The following is a 14540-nucleotide window of genomic DNA, read 5'->3' as shown; positions in this document are numbered from 1 at the left end:
GCAATTCTCCTGCCTCGGCCTCCCAAGTAGCTGGGATTACAAGTGTCTGCCACCACGCCTGGCTGATTTCTTTTTTTTTGTATTTTTAGTAGAGAGGGGGTTTCACCATGCTGACCACGCTGGTTTCAAACCCCTGACCTCAGGTAATCTGCCCGCCTCAGCCTTCCAAAGTGCTGGGATTACAAATGTGAGCCACCACCCTCAGCCAACTTCCAATTTTTCTAATAAAACCTTTAACCTGAGAAATTATCCAAAACATGTCCTGAAATTTAAGGAAGTTAATTCTATGAACTTAAATAAGAAGGAAACACAAAATAAGTGAGGTAATTTTATTTTAATTCTAGTTTTAAAAAAATCATTTTCTTTCCTTTTTATTGGCATCAGGCTTACTAGTCTTGAAGAGCTTTCAGGAAGCAATGAAAAGGGCTTTTAACTAAAAAGCCTTAGACTATTTTTAATTAAAATTACTGGCCAAAAAAGAAGAGAGGCAAACCATTTGCAACTATATCCCTCTTGTACAAAGAGGTCTACAAAATTATGCTGTGAGAATGGGTACAGTCAGAATGTGAAGATAGAATATTTTATGAAGGGTTAAAATACAGGATCTTTAAAGAATGAGAATGAACTCAGAAAAGAAGAGTATGTAAAGAAATTTTCATCTGGTATATTTGCATATTTCTATTTGCATTTTGGATATAATGAAAAGCATTGGCTTATCATTTACAGTTATGTTTTATATTACTATTTAATAGGAGTTTTAAATCTCTCATCAGGTGCTTGCTTCGGCAGCACATATAATACATTTCTCATCAGGATATAAATGATATAGAAAATACACGTAATTATATAATAATCGTTTTCTCTTTTGGGGCATCCTGGAATGTAGGCACAAACATATCTAGCATGAACATGAACTGCCATGTACAAGAAGAGGCAAATTCTGAGCATATATATTTTATATTAAAGAGGTGCTCACAGTTGAGAACGCTGTAAAAATGGTTGTTAGCAATATAGAAAAATATTCACAAAATGAGAATGAGATATTTGAACCTTAATAAGTCATACAACTTTCCTTATCTCTAAGACAATTTACTCTACTAAAAATTCACAAAACTACAAAACCTTTAGACTCACCTGAAAAAAAAAATATATGCTTACGCCAAAGCAGCCAGTGTATGGTGTATAATACTTAATGTAAATTATATATTAAATATGGTAATTATAATTCATGGTATAACATGGTACTTACAATTACCATATCAAATTGTAAAGCATATGAATAATATACCCTTTCAACAGCACATGTGATTTCGGTCAAATGAGGAAAGTAATACTTCAAATCACATACATTCTATTTTAAAATATTAATTAAAATACATTTCTTACTATCACATTTATTAAGTTCCAGGGTACATGTACTGGATGTGCAGGTTTGTTACGTGGGTAAATGTATGCCACAGTGGTATGCTGTACCTACCGACTCATCATATAGATATTGAGCACAGCATCCATTAGCTATTTTTCCTGATGCTCTCCTCCTCTCCCACCAACAGGGCCCACTGTGTGTTGTTCTCTTCCCCGTGCCCATGTGTTTCCATTGTTCAGCTCCCACTTATGAGTGAGAACACGCAGTGTTTGGTTTTCTGTTTCTGCATGAGTTTGCTGAGAATAAGTTTCCAGCTCCATCCATGTCCCTGCAAAGGACATAATCTCATTCCTTTTTATGGCTGCATACTATTCCATGGTGTATATATACCACATTTTCTTTACCCAGTCTATCATTGATGGGCATTTTGGTTGATTCTATGTCTTTGCTATTGTGAATAGTGCTGCAATGAACATACAAATGCATGTATCTTTATAATGGGATGATTTATATTCCTTTGGGTATATACCCAGTCAAGGCCTTGCTGGGTATTTCTGGTTCTAGTTCTTTGAGGAATCGCCACACTGTCTTCCACAATGGTTAAACTAATTTACGTTCCCACCAACAGTGTAAAAGCATTCCCATTTCTCTGCAACCCTGTCAGCATCTGTTGTTTCTTGACTTTTTAATAATCACCTTTCTGACTGGAATGAGATGATGGGCTGAGGCTGAGATGGATGAATTGAGAGAAGTAGGCTTCAAAGGTGGGTAATAATGAACTTCCCTGAGCTAGAGGAAAATGTTCTAACTCAATTCAAAGAAGTTAACAACGATGATAAAACATAACAGGAGCTGATAACCAGAATAACCAGTTTACAGAGGAACATAAATGACCTGATGGAGATGAGAAACGCAATACGAGAACTCCACAATGCAATCACAGTGTCAATACCTGAATGGACCAAGCAGAGGAAAGAATCTCAGAGCCTGAAGACTATCTTGCTGAAAAAAGACAGGCAGACAAGATTAGAGAAAAAAAAAAATAGTAAAAATGAATGCACAAAACCTCTGAGAAATGTGGGATTACGTAAATTCTGAAGCAAAGACTGTTTGGGGTACCCGAAAGAGATGGGGAGAACAGAACCAAGTTGGGAATCATACTTCAGGATATCATCCAGAAGAACTTCCCCAACCTAGAAAACCAGCCTGATATTCAAATTTAAGAAATGCAAGATACTCACTGAGAAGAACAATCCCAAGATACATAATCATAAAATTCTCCAAGGATGACATGAAAGAAAACATGTTAAGAGCAGCCAGAGAGAAAGGCCAGGTCACCTACAAAGGGAAGCCTATCAGATTAACAGCAGATCTCTCAGCAGAAACCCTACAAGCCAGTAGAGATTGGGGGCTAATATTCAACACTGTGAAAGAAAAGAATTTCCAAGGCAGAATTTCATATCCAGACATAGTAAGCTTCATAAGTGAAGGAGAAATAAAATCCTTTTCAGACAAGCAAATGTTGATGGAATTCGTCACTATCATATTTCATAATTGTGATCAAGATAAAATATATATCGATCAGGGTTAAGGCAACTAGAACAAATTGTGCAAATTGCAACAGGTGTATTTATGAAAAATTACTGGGAAACAGGATCATTTGAGTTTTTAAAGAAGTCAATCCAGGGTATATTTGCCCTGTTTTCTCATTGTAAGCCTCCATATAGCAAGAGTCATTCTCTCTCCAACATTTAGAAACAAAGTATTTTCTACCTTCTTAGGCTACCTTCTAATCAATTTAAATACCCTCATACCTGTGTCCAGGTATTATTCAAGTCAAATCTGTGTTTGAAATGCAAGAGAGCAGCCCTCCCAGCTGATTATTTTTTTCACGTTTTGATCTCTTGCTATGCGACTGCTTCATAGGGTCAAAAATGCCTCCAAGCTTTGACCTGAATAGCAATCATACGCACAAGCAGTGTTCTTTATATGAGTACAATTGGATGCCTTGTCATCTCCATCACAATTTCCATACCCTGCCTCACAATAGGTTTTAACCATTCTAAGAACTCTGCTCATTCTTTATACTATTTAAAATAATTTTTGAAACAATTGAATGTATCATGTGAATAGTCATTAATGAAACTGATTTTTCTCCCACAATCATTATAGAAAATGCACACACAAGTGAGCTTTGTTCTTCAAAGTCACAACCTTACAGCCCATATTCTTGGAATTCTTATGTAATTTTGATCAAGGTCAATTTGACACAGATAAAAGAAAATCAGTTGCTCTCATATGACACTATTTCTCTGTTGTCTCTCTTTACCTGCTTTTAATTTCTCTTTTCCTGGGTAGCTCCATTTCTATCTTCCTGTGAGCTCAAAAACAACCAGTAAAGATTTGGATCAATCCTATGACAGCATAATTTTTGGAAAGGCAATGAGAGAAAACCGAAATATGAGTTTAAGAAAGACTCAAGCTTAGTGTTCTGTAAAACAACTTACATGATATTAAGCACTTTTATTTGTTTCTAGCTCACAATAGGAGCGTGTAACTGTTTGAAAATAAAATTAAAAGCAGATAGTGGGCCAGGCGTGGTGGCTCACGCCTGTTATCTCAGCACTTTGGGAGGCCGAAGTGAGAGGATCACAAGGTCAGGAGATCAGGTCAGGAGATCGAGATCATCCTGGACAACATGGTGAAACCTTGTCTCTACTAAAATACAAAAAAATTAGCCAGGCATGGTGGTGGGCGCCTATAGTCCCAGCTACTTGGGAGGCTGAGGCAGGAGGATGGTGTGAACATGGGAGGCGGAGCTTGAAGTGAGCCGAGATTGTGTCACTGCACTCCAACCTGGGCGACACAGTGAGACTCCATCTCAAAAAAAAAAAAAAAAAAGCAGATAGTGAACCACAAAAAGCCCTTCAGACTAACTACATGACTTACATATCAAGCTCAACCATTTTCCCCTCAAATGCTTTCATGTCTATGTGTCCATTTTATCTTCATGTATCTCTATGAGCAAGTGAAAAGATACATGCTGTAATGCATGTTGGACTTAATTTCATGTAAAGACGTAGAGTTTTAGGTCCTTATCATAGCTTATGGATGAGATTTTCTGAGCAAAATGTTTAGGAATATGCATTTTAATTAGCTCCTCAGGTGGCTACTATGCAGACTCAAGTTTGAGAACCACTGCATGCAATGCAAATGAACTAGAACATGACCTGTGGTTAACTGTTACAGCGCCATAAACATATCCCTTAAAAAGGATGCATGTCAAAATAACTTTCTTTATCAAATAATGGCAATCTTTCTTAACATGGCAACTGACCATTCTACGGCAGCAATAATCTACAGAAGTAATGGGTACATATGGGAATAATATTAACGTTGGGTTAAAAAGTATCAAATTGACTAACATCTCATGTATTTATTACATAAATACCAACGTATTGCAAAGAAGCCATGGGCAGATCACATAAAATTGGAGGAATGACAATATAGTAGTAAAATTACTATTAGATCAATTAATTAATTGCTGAAGTATGTTTAATGGAAAACAAATGGAGTTTTTATTATCTAATGATTGTGTGGGAAATTATTACAATTTATATTCATATTGCTTCAAATTATATTTTTTTAATATCAAATTGGATTAAAAGCAACATTGAACTGTGATTGAACATCATATAGGCTGGTTTATTATGCTGTCTTAAATTTTATTCCTGGATGCAATACTACAAACTTCATGTCTTCAAAAGGCATTTCCTACGTGCTACTTATCAGATGTCAATTCTCAAGAAAACAAATTCTGTGTGCTTGTCTCACAATAGAGGAAATACATGCCTAAAATCTATTGAATATGGAAGTGTATGCATGTGCATTGAGCTATGAGTTGTGATTAAAGTTATACCTTATAACGCCAGACTATGTGGCAGAATATGTTAAATACTATTATATATCATGTTTATATATTGAATGACTACTCATTATTCTACCATCCAATTATATAAGACAAGAAGAGGTTCAGCTTTTAACAATACCCCATTTTAGTGATTAAATTTTTAAAAATTATTATAATAAAACCACATACCCCAAATGTAGCTGAGATGTTTTCATAATCTACAGCCCATATGTGTTAGTATAACTAAGCCACATTCATGATTTTATCAAATCAGCAGTCTATGGCAGAAAATGTACAACAGTCAGATAATTAACTGCACTAATAAAAAACTTTCCAAGAAATCAAAGGACCTGAACCCTAGTCCTCCTACCACTAACTTGTCTTGAAAAATTTACTTTTCTTCCCTAAGTTTCATTTTTCTCAAGAGTAAAATGGAGTTGGTTAATGGTCCTAGTGGTTCCAACAATCTCTGATTTGGGGTTAGATGGTGATGATACAGTTTCCCAGGATTTTGTTCACCTGCTCTAAGTCACTCAGTTCCCCATTACTATGGGCTGGAAGAAATTCACTCTAGGGCAGTAACAAGTTCAGTTAATTAGCACTCTTCCTCCTCACCATTCTCCAACAAGAAGACAGGCAAAAGAATCATGTTTTTGTTTAACACAGGGCAAAAAGTAATCTGGTTGCTTCTTTTGTAGGGTTATAATGTTACTCTCTTAATACAAGTTTAAAAAAATCTCTGAGATCATCTGTAGCATAATTGGTATCACTAACCTGTGCTGTACTCTTTTCAAGTTTTTGGACTAAATTATCCCAACACCGGGCAAAGTTTTCCAGCCATGCTTCCATCTTTTGGGTCACTGACTTATTCTTCAGTGTTGAAAGAAGATCTTCTTTGAGTGAATACAGTTTGTCCATGGATTGCTTTTTCTTTTCTAGATCTGCTTTTAAAACCTGTTAAAACAAGAAAGATCACAGAATAAATCTGGGTTACATGTTATACACCACTATAGTTCAATCTGCTTTTGCATGTATTTGCTCATTTGTACAGATAAGAAAATATTTCAGTCGTGCCTGCAAAGGATCAAAAGTTCAGAAAAATATAGGTAGAAAGTTATAATCTATCTAATTTTCCCAAGAAGTTTGAAGAGAAAAGAAAGTCAGATGTAGAATAAAGACCTACTAGAGGCAATTAAGAGCGACCTTAAAATATTTGAAGAACATCCAAGTGAAAAGGTAATATTGCTTCAAAAGTCAAAACAGAGATCAACATGTGGAAGTTGGAAGGCATGGCTTTTGGATTTCCCCTTAATTCCTGACAGAATTCAAACGAAAACTGACAATCAGGTACCAGGAGTACTGAAGAAAGCTAGTGAGCTGAGAAAATGAGAATGGCTAAGGAAGCTTGCCATTCTGAAATGCTGTGATTATTTGGATAAAATTACAATATTATCGTTTCCACAATTTTAACATTCTGTTCACCACTTGGAGATAAAAATCTCATTATGTGATTTACTGACCTTAAAATTTTCGTAGCATCCATTAATCAATTAACATCTGGTTATTTGAGTAATTATTTTTTAAAACTAATTGTAGAGCCCATTAAGTAAAAGAACTAAGTCGCTGGGCATGATATAAATCCTTCAGCATCTCTTTTCAGATTTTGTAAATACTCAGGTGTTTTATGAAACAGTTTTTATGCCATTTATGTTTCCAAAGTTCCTGTGAGCTGTGGAGGGTTACAAACTCCCTATGGTTGATTTGAAAGGAATAAGTGGTTTATGTGAAATCAGTAAATCAGGGCAGTTTTTTTACTTGACTCAGTAACGTTGCCTGGCACACGGAGAAATTCAATTCCTGGGTACTAAACATTACTCCCTGACTTAATTTGTAAACAAAAAAGAAGAAGGAAGGGAAATAAAGGCGAAAATTATCTTACAATCACTTAACAACCCCATATTTGGCAGCAAATACAATGAATATAAACCGTGATACCTTTCCGAAACAAATCCAAGTTTATTTAAGAACATAACATACAGCATAGAAATTGTCATGAAACAGATGCACCAATTACTCATGAACCAAAGTGCCCCCAACCTAGAGCAGTCAATACACCTTCCTGAAAAGGACAATCTTAGTAGTCCATTTTGGCACGCCACCAGCATTGATAGCTCTGAACTGCAGAATGCTCTAGTGTCTCCTTCAATTAGTTTGTCTTTTACTCAGAATCTGCTTCACCTGGTGTATGTTATAGTTCAGTCTTCATGCCATTTTTAAGGGAAAATGAAGTGAAATTTAAATTTCATTTCTAACTTTTCCTTAACAATTACTTCAGTATTTTTCTGAGCTTGAAAGAATGTAATAGACCAAAATACAAATTAAGATATTATACATTGAATTCATATCACAATAAAACTCATGGTGTGGGGGTTTAGCAATACATAGGTGATTTTTTTTTTTTTTTTTTTTTTTTTTGAGTTGGGGGAGTCTCACTCTGTCGGGCAGGCTGGAGTGCAGTGGCGTGATTTCAGCTCACTGCAGCCTCTGTCTCCCAGGTTCAAGCAATTCTCCTATGTCAGTCTCATGAGTAGCTGGCATTACAGGCACATGCCACTACACGCAGCTAATTTTTCATATTTTTAGTAGAGACAGGGGTCTTACCATGTTAGCCCGGCTGGTCTCAAACTGCTGACCTCAAGTGATCCACCCGCCTTGGCCTCCCAACGTGCTGGGATTACAGACATGAGCCACCGTACCGGCCCAATAGATAGGTTTTGCATATTCATTTTGTTTAATTCATATGTTAGCTTTCCATTAAATTTAAGTGAATATTTGCATTAGTACTAGAAGAAAGGTTTATGCTACCTGTCCCAAGCTGAGAGCCATATTTGAATTTCAATTTCAATGTATATTCCTCCAGTTACATTATACAGTGTCATTTTCCTTTTTTTTTTTTAAACTACAGAAAGAGGCACAATATAAATAAAGACACAAATTAAAAATAAAATTATGTAAGTACAATCCTCTTTGGCTTACTTTCTCGAGTGTAAGAAACTATTTTAAATAGCCATATGTGTAAGGCTAAAGGGTCTACCCATTATTTAAACAAAGTATGTAATGATTTGGAAACATGTCAGGAGTGTTGTAAGCCTCCTGTTTTAGTATTAAGTCAAATGAAGAAACATTTGGTAAGCATTACAAAAATGAAAGTGAAAGTCACCATTAAAAATAAAATTAGAGGTGGTGACTCACACCTATAATCTCAGCACTTTTGGAGGCTGAGGCAGGCAGATCACGAGGTCAGGAGTTCGAGACCAGCCTGGCCAACATAGTGAAACCCTGTCTCTACTAAAAATACAAAAATCAGCTGGGCATGTTGGTGCATGCCTGTAGTCCCAGCTACTCAGGAGACTGAGGCAAGAGAATTGCTTGAACCAGGGAGGTAGAGGTTGCCCTGAGCGAAGATCGTAACACTGTACTCCAGCCTGGGCAACAGAGCGAGACTCCGTCTCAAAAAAGAAAAAAAATCAATTAAGAAAAGTGCACTCAAGGTAAAGTAAAACCAATGTTTTAATTACACTGTGTGATTACTGAATAAATGAATTTTTATATGTCTATATGACAAAAACACTGAACCCAGACTTCTACCTAATAAATTTTAGATATGCGTTTCAAAAATGATGATGGCAGCTTAGTTATTTGGTCTCAATTTCTCTCTCTCTATCTTTCAGTAGTCATTTCCCGGTTCCAGAAGAACTCCCCCAGGATTATTAACAGAGGGAGGAAAAATAAAACTCTGTGATGGTGCCAGACACATTAGATCATAGATTCATTAGAATTATTTTGTCCTGTCTATCCATTGATGCTGACTCTTTTAAGTTTAGGTCTTACATATGCATACTAAATAACTATGATTTGTTACTAATTATTGCATAAAATATGTATTTCTACATATCAATAATTAACCATAGGTCTATGAGTGCCAGAGACCCATAGTGCTCTAGAAAATTCAGGTGGCAAAAAGAAGATCTAGAAAATGTGTACAAGGCAAAGGCCAGCGGGGATAGTAAAAGAAGAAATATATTTTATTTTTATAGAAGCCAGGCATGTGGACCTACCTCCAAGGTAGGCAGGAAGGTACAGTCAATAAATCAGACTGGGTAAGCAGTGGATACAGAGAAGAGACAGATAAGTTGTTCAAGATGATTTGAAGTGAAAAGATAATGTATCATTACGAAAGGCCCAGGAAACCTTCACCTCACTCTCATCAGCAATATGCATAAGAGAATAATGCCAGGACAATTTCTCATATATTGTCAAAATTGAGTTTTGCACCTATATTATGTGTAGTTACTTATCTATATGTAAGATGTACTCCAATTCATTCTAATAACCAATTGTACTTTGGGAAGTTGATCTATTACAGAGGTTCTCATCTTGAAAGAACACCAGAATTACCTGAAAGGCTTGTTAGAATGCAGATGACCAGGCTCTACTTCCAGAGTTTCTAAATCATTGGTCTGAAGATGACCTAACAATGTGCATTCCTAACCAATTTCCTTGATACTGATGCTGCCGGTTGGGGAAACACATTTTGAGAAGCATTGATTCCATCTGAATGGCCATCCCAGCAGTTGAGGTAAGGTAGCAAGTCAAACAGCATTGTCAACAAGAACTTGCTCAGTTACCATAAGCACTTCATCCATGTCCTTTGAGCCCACAGCCATTTGAGAGTAACCTCAGTTCCCAAGTACTTCTGTAGCCCTTGTATGCCATACTCTCTTGAATCACCCTGCTTCCCCAGAGCTGTCTTTCCCCTGGCAAACACCAACAGTCCCCACAGCAGCAATACACTTACTCAGGAACAAATTTCTTCTTGACTCAGATCTTCCCATGATAATTTACATGATTCTACAAGTCTTATAATTCACTTCATAAAAGCTACTGTTTGTTTCCCTTCATTTTTATTCCTGATGCCAAATCAGTTTAAAACTTAAATCAGTTTTGATTATAAAAAACAATAGATCTACACGATTTGGACACGAATCCCAAAGATCTAGAGCAGCAAATTAAATGTCATAATCCCCACCTCCCACCCCAACTGTAAGGAGGAGACAATCCCATGGGTTATTAGTGATAGTATTTCAAAACAAATTATACTTATTGCAAAGAAAAGAGAGTTTAGCACAGTGTATCTATACCTAGACATGTAGTGAAAACTGGTGACAGATGGTACCTGTTTTGGGTCTCAGATTGTGACATATTTTAATGAACATTAAATTCTTATTCACTGCCTGAGTCAGCAGGGGAATTTTACCTCAAATTCTAGACCAGCTGTCAGGTTTTGTTAATTGGCTTAAACTATCAAATGACAAGACCTATAGAAAACATATTTTCTCTTTGTTCACAAGCAAGGTGACATAATACAAATTTAATCCTATTGGAAAATTATTGAGACTTTGTTAAAAGAGCATTTGTATGGCCCTGAGGCTAGCCAAGATTTCTGCTCACAAAAATGTTAACATAGAGGCACATTATTGTTAGAAATGACAGTTGCACTTATTTTTTCCAAGGAATCAACTGACATGAGGAGTACTGAAATAGACTGAAAGACCTGGACCTGAGTCTGAATGTCTTAGTGTTCATTTTAAGTCTGATACTAATGTTGTAGAATACAGGTCCTGTGTTTTTTCTTGATCTCGATTTTCTGTTGGAAATAACCTGAGTAGCTGTTCCTAACGAACTTTAGATGTGCAATTAAACTGAAGAAACACTAGATGAGATGCAAAATCTCATCTAGCTTTAACATATTTGGATTTTGTCAGTTTGTGGCTTCCTAAGAACAACTTTCATGACTGGTAAATCTAGTCAACAATATAGGTAGGAACTTTCACTAGATATTAAGATTTGGAATGTATCATCATGTAAAATAACTGTACTATTCTGGCATGCGGTACTTTCCAAAGATGGCTGTAAAATATCCTCATCTCAGATGCTTTGCTATAACTTGATCTTGGTGCTTCTCCAGGAGGAAATGAAACCTAATTCCTTTTCCTTGAATCTGGGCAGGCTTGTGACTTTTTCAACCCACAGAATATGATTGACCATCACTGTTGTGATTGACTGTCTGAAGCACATGGTTCTGTATTTAACTAGCAATATATCTTGGCTCCTAATCAGAGGGCATGACTGCATTTTGATAATCAGTGGTCACTCACTCACTCGCTTATTTACTGCAAGGATTCATATTTTGCCTGAGAAGAACAATGTTTGTAAGGTATATTCTGCTTTAAGGAGATGTAATCCATGCATCCATTCCTCTAGATATGATAGAACCCATCAGGAATTTATCCTCTCTTCTCTGTGGCATGTGACAGCGTATATCACTTCCTACTTTTTTGAAGTATTTATTCTCCTCATTTTTGTGATACTACTTTCCCCTTGTGGTATTTGCTCAATCTTTTGGCTAACATCTTGTCCTCTGTCTACTCCTTGACTGTAGACATTCCCCCTGGAATCTATTCATTTCACTTAATGTGTCACTCTACACAATCCCTCAGAAGTATTTTGATTGCTTCTGAATCAATAACTAGCCATGAACCCTTTTCTGAGATTCTAGTTGTGTAAACGAACTGACTAATGGAAAGGATTTTTAACTTGGATGTCTCAAGGACATTTTACACTGAATATATCCAAATCTGAAATAGTTATCATTCTTGTCATTCCACCAATTCCTCTTCTATTCTCCTGTTAGGGCTAGTAACTCTCCTAGGAACCCAGTCACCCAAATGAAATGTCTAGGAACCATTTTGAACTTCTGCCTCTTATCACAAGTTTCATTTATCACATTTTAACATTCTAATATTTCTCTCCTTATCTTAATACCCAATGCTACTTAGTTCAGGTCTTCTGATTAATCCTCATGCTATCAAACATCTTCCTACCAAAAAGTATTACAAAAATGCAAATATGATTCTTTTGCAAACTCTCAATGGCGTCCCATCAGCCACAGGCCAAAACTACAAATATAGTTGATATTTTTGCACTTTTGTTTTGAAACATATACAGGTTATTTTTCTGAACTCTATTTTTGGTAGTCACATCACTTAATAAAGTCTATATTCATTGAGAAATAATTTCTTATCAATAGTAAGCTAACTTGTAATAACAAGTAATACATAAGTGAATCTATTTTAAATTAAAAGACCAATGAGGGTTAGCATTTATGGAGCAAAAAAAAAAAAAATGTATGAAACAAGTATCTGGTAAAATGGTATGTATTTAAAATAAGTGGGAAAATTTACTTAAGTTTAGAAATGATTTCATTATTATGAAGTACAATACATAATATCAATACAGATATAAATTGATTCACTCAGGTGAAATTATGAAACACTACTTACAATCATTTGTTTTATAAAAGTTCATACCAAGTGAACATTTATTCAAATCTATCAAAAATTTTAAGAAATCATAATACAGAATATTTCAGTTGAAAAATTAAGCTCACAGTATCAGACTGGCCTCTTTTACTAGAAATGATAAAATTCAGAGTAAGAGAAACTTTGAAGTATTTTTTTTAATCTTGGAAATTCCTGCAGAAACCAAATGTTTCAATGAAGCCTTTTCTGAAGTCCATTTACTGCAAAGAAATCTCATTTCTCAAAACTTGAGGCATTTATAATCAATGCCATTTGATTGGCTTTAACGTTTTTTGTTTGAAAAACTAGGTGATATTGTTTGGCTCTCTGTCTTCTCCAAATCTCATGTTGAAAGGTGATTCCCAGTGTTAGAGGTAGGGTCTGGTGGGAGGTGATTGGATCATGAGGGCGGATGTCTCATGAATGGCTTAGCACCATCCCTTTCGTGATGAGTCAGTTCTCATTCAGTATTAGTTCACATGAAATCTGGTTGTTTAAAAGAGTCTGGGACATTCCCCTTATCTCTTCTGTTTCCACTCTTGCAATGTGATATACACTGGCTCCCCTTCTCCTTCTGCCATGATTGTAAGCTTCCTAAGGCCCTTACCAGGAGCAGATGCTAGTGTCATGCTTCTTGTACAGCCTTCAGAACCATGAGCCAGTTAAACCTCCTTATAAGTTACTTAGTTTCAGGTATCCTTTTATAATAAACTAAGGTTAAACTCCATCAATATGAGGATAATCACCACTTAGTATCTCTCACATATTATTCTGAGAATCAACTTTAGTCTTTTTTTTTTTTTAGAACTATGCTGCTTAGAACTTTATGAAAGGCTCAAAAACGTTTCTTAGTATTACTTTATTAATTTTAATTGAAGTCTTATTCTGGTATGCTGTGTTTTTATCAGAGTACAACTTTGTTTGAAAAACAAAGTTGAAAATCCAGCTAGTTTTTTCCCATTTTAATTCAGAAAAGTAGCAATATGGCATTTTTTAATCATCTATGATCCAAGCAAAAATAAACATTTAATATTCCATAGCAAAGAAGAGACTAAATAATAGTGATAATATACACTACACTACTGGGTTATAAGACTATTGAAAGCTAGAAATTACATACGGCCAGTTTTTGAAGACTTGATAACATTTCATTTTGATCCTTAAAGCCAGTTGTGTGAATCCTGTTCACCGCATCTTCTTTTTCTGAAAGCCATGCACTAAAAAGGCACTGCAAGACATTAAAAAATTCCAAGGAATAAATAAACATAAATCTTTACTTTTCCAATGTATTATCCCCCCATGCCTTTTACAGCTAGTTTCTCACACATGACTCACCTGTTCTTCAGTAAGACGTTGCCATTTGAGAAGGATGTCTTGTAAGAGAACCCAGCGGTCTTCTGTCCACCTGCAGATGTTTGCCCATCGATCTCCCAATACCTGGGGAAGAGACAATCAACCACAGCATCAGCAAACAATTAGTAACTACGTTTTATTAAAAATGGCATGAATATCCGCCAAAGTATCTAATTGAGTCTCCTATGTATGCTAGAAGTTGGAAAGGACACTCTTCCTGATCTGTTTACATTTAAATAAGTGGTGTGACTTTGTCTTTATCTGACCAAGTCTTGTACCCTTCATAGAAAAGCAAAGATACAAGCAATATGAAGTGGTTATTATATCACTATATAAAATGGCTCCATAGCAAATGTAAGATAACAAAGACATATATACAGAATTAGAGAGGATTTTGCAATGAGAACAAGTAAAAGGTGTATCTTCCTTAGGTTTGAAAATACACCCTAAAGAATAAAAATCTGACTACTAAACAAAATGCCTCAAAAGA

General features: G+C 35.7%; 1 protein-coding gene across 1 annotated transcript in view; it reads right to left on the bottom strand.

Moving 5' to 3' along the window:
* DMD (dystrophin) overlaps nt 1-14540 on the bottom strand; it is a 2224438-nt gene that overhangs the window by 1545994 nt on the left and 663904 nt on the right. Inside the window, 3 exon segments of the mRNA XM_033201414.1 lie at nt 6051-6230; nt 13818-13925; nt 14033-14134. Of these exon segments, the coding sequence (XP_033057305.1) occupies nt 6051-6230; nt 13818-13925; nt 14033-14134 (390 nt within the window).

The sequence above is a fragment of the Trachypithecus francoisi genome, unplaced genomic scaffold (assembly GCF_009764315.1).
Source record: "Trachypithecus francoisi isolate TF-2019V2 unplaced genomic scaffold, Tfra_2.0 Lachesis_group6, whole genome shotgun sequence".
NCBI classification, from domain to species: Eukaryota; Metazoa; Chordata; class Mammalia; order Primates; family Cercopithecidae; genus Trachypithecus; species Trachypithecus francoisi.
The sequence above is the reverse complement of the archived record's forward strand: the minus strand, read 5'-3'. Positions and strand labels throughout refer to the sequence as shown.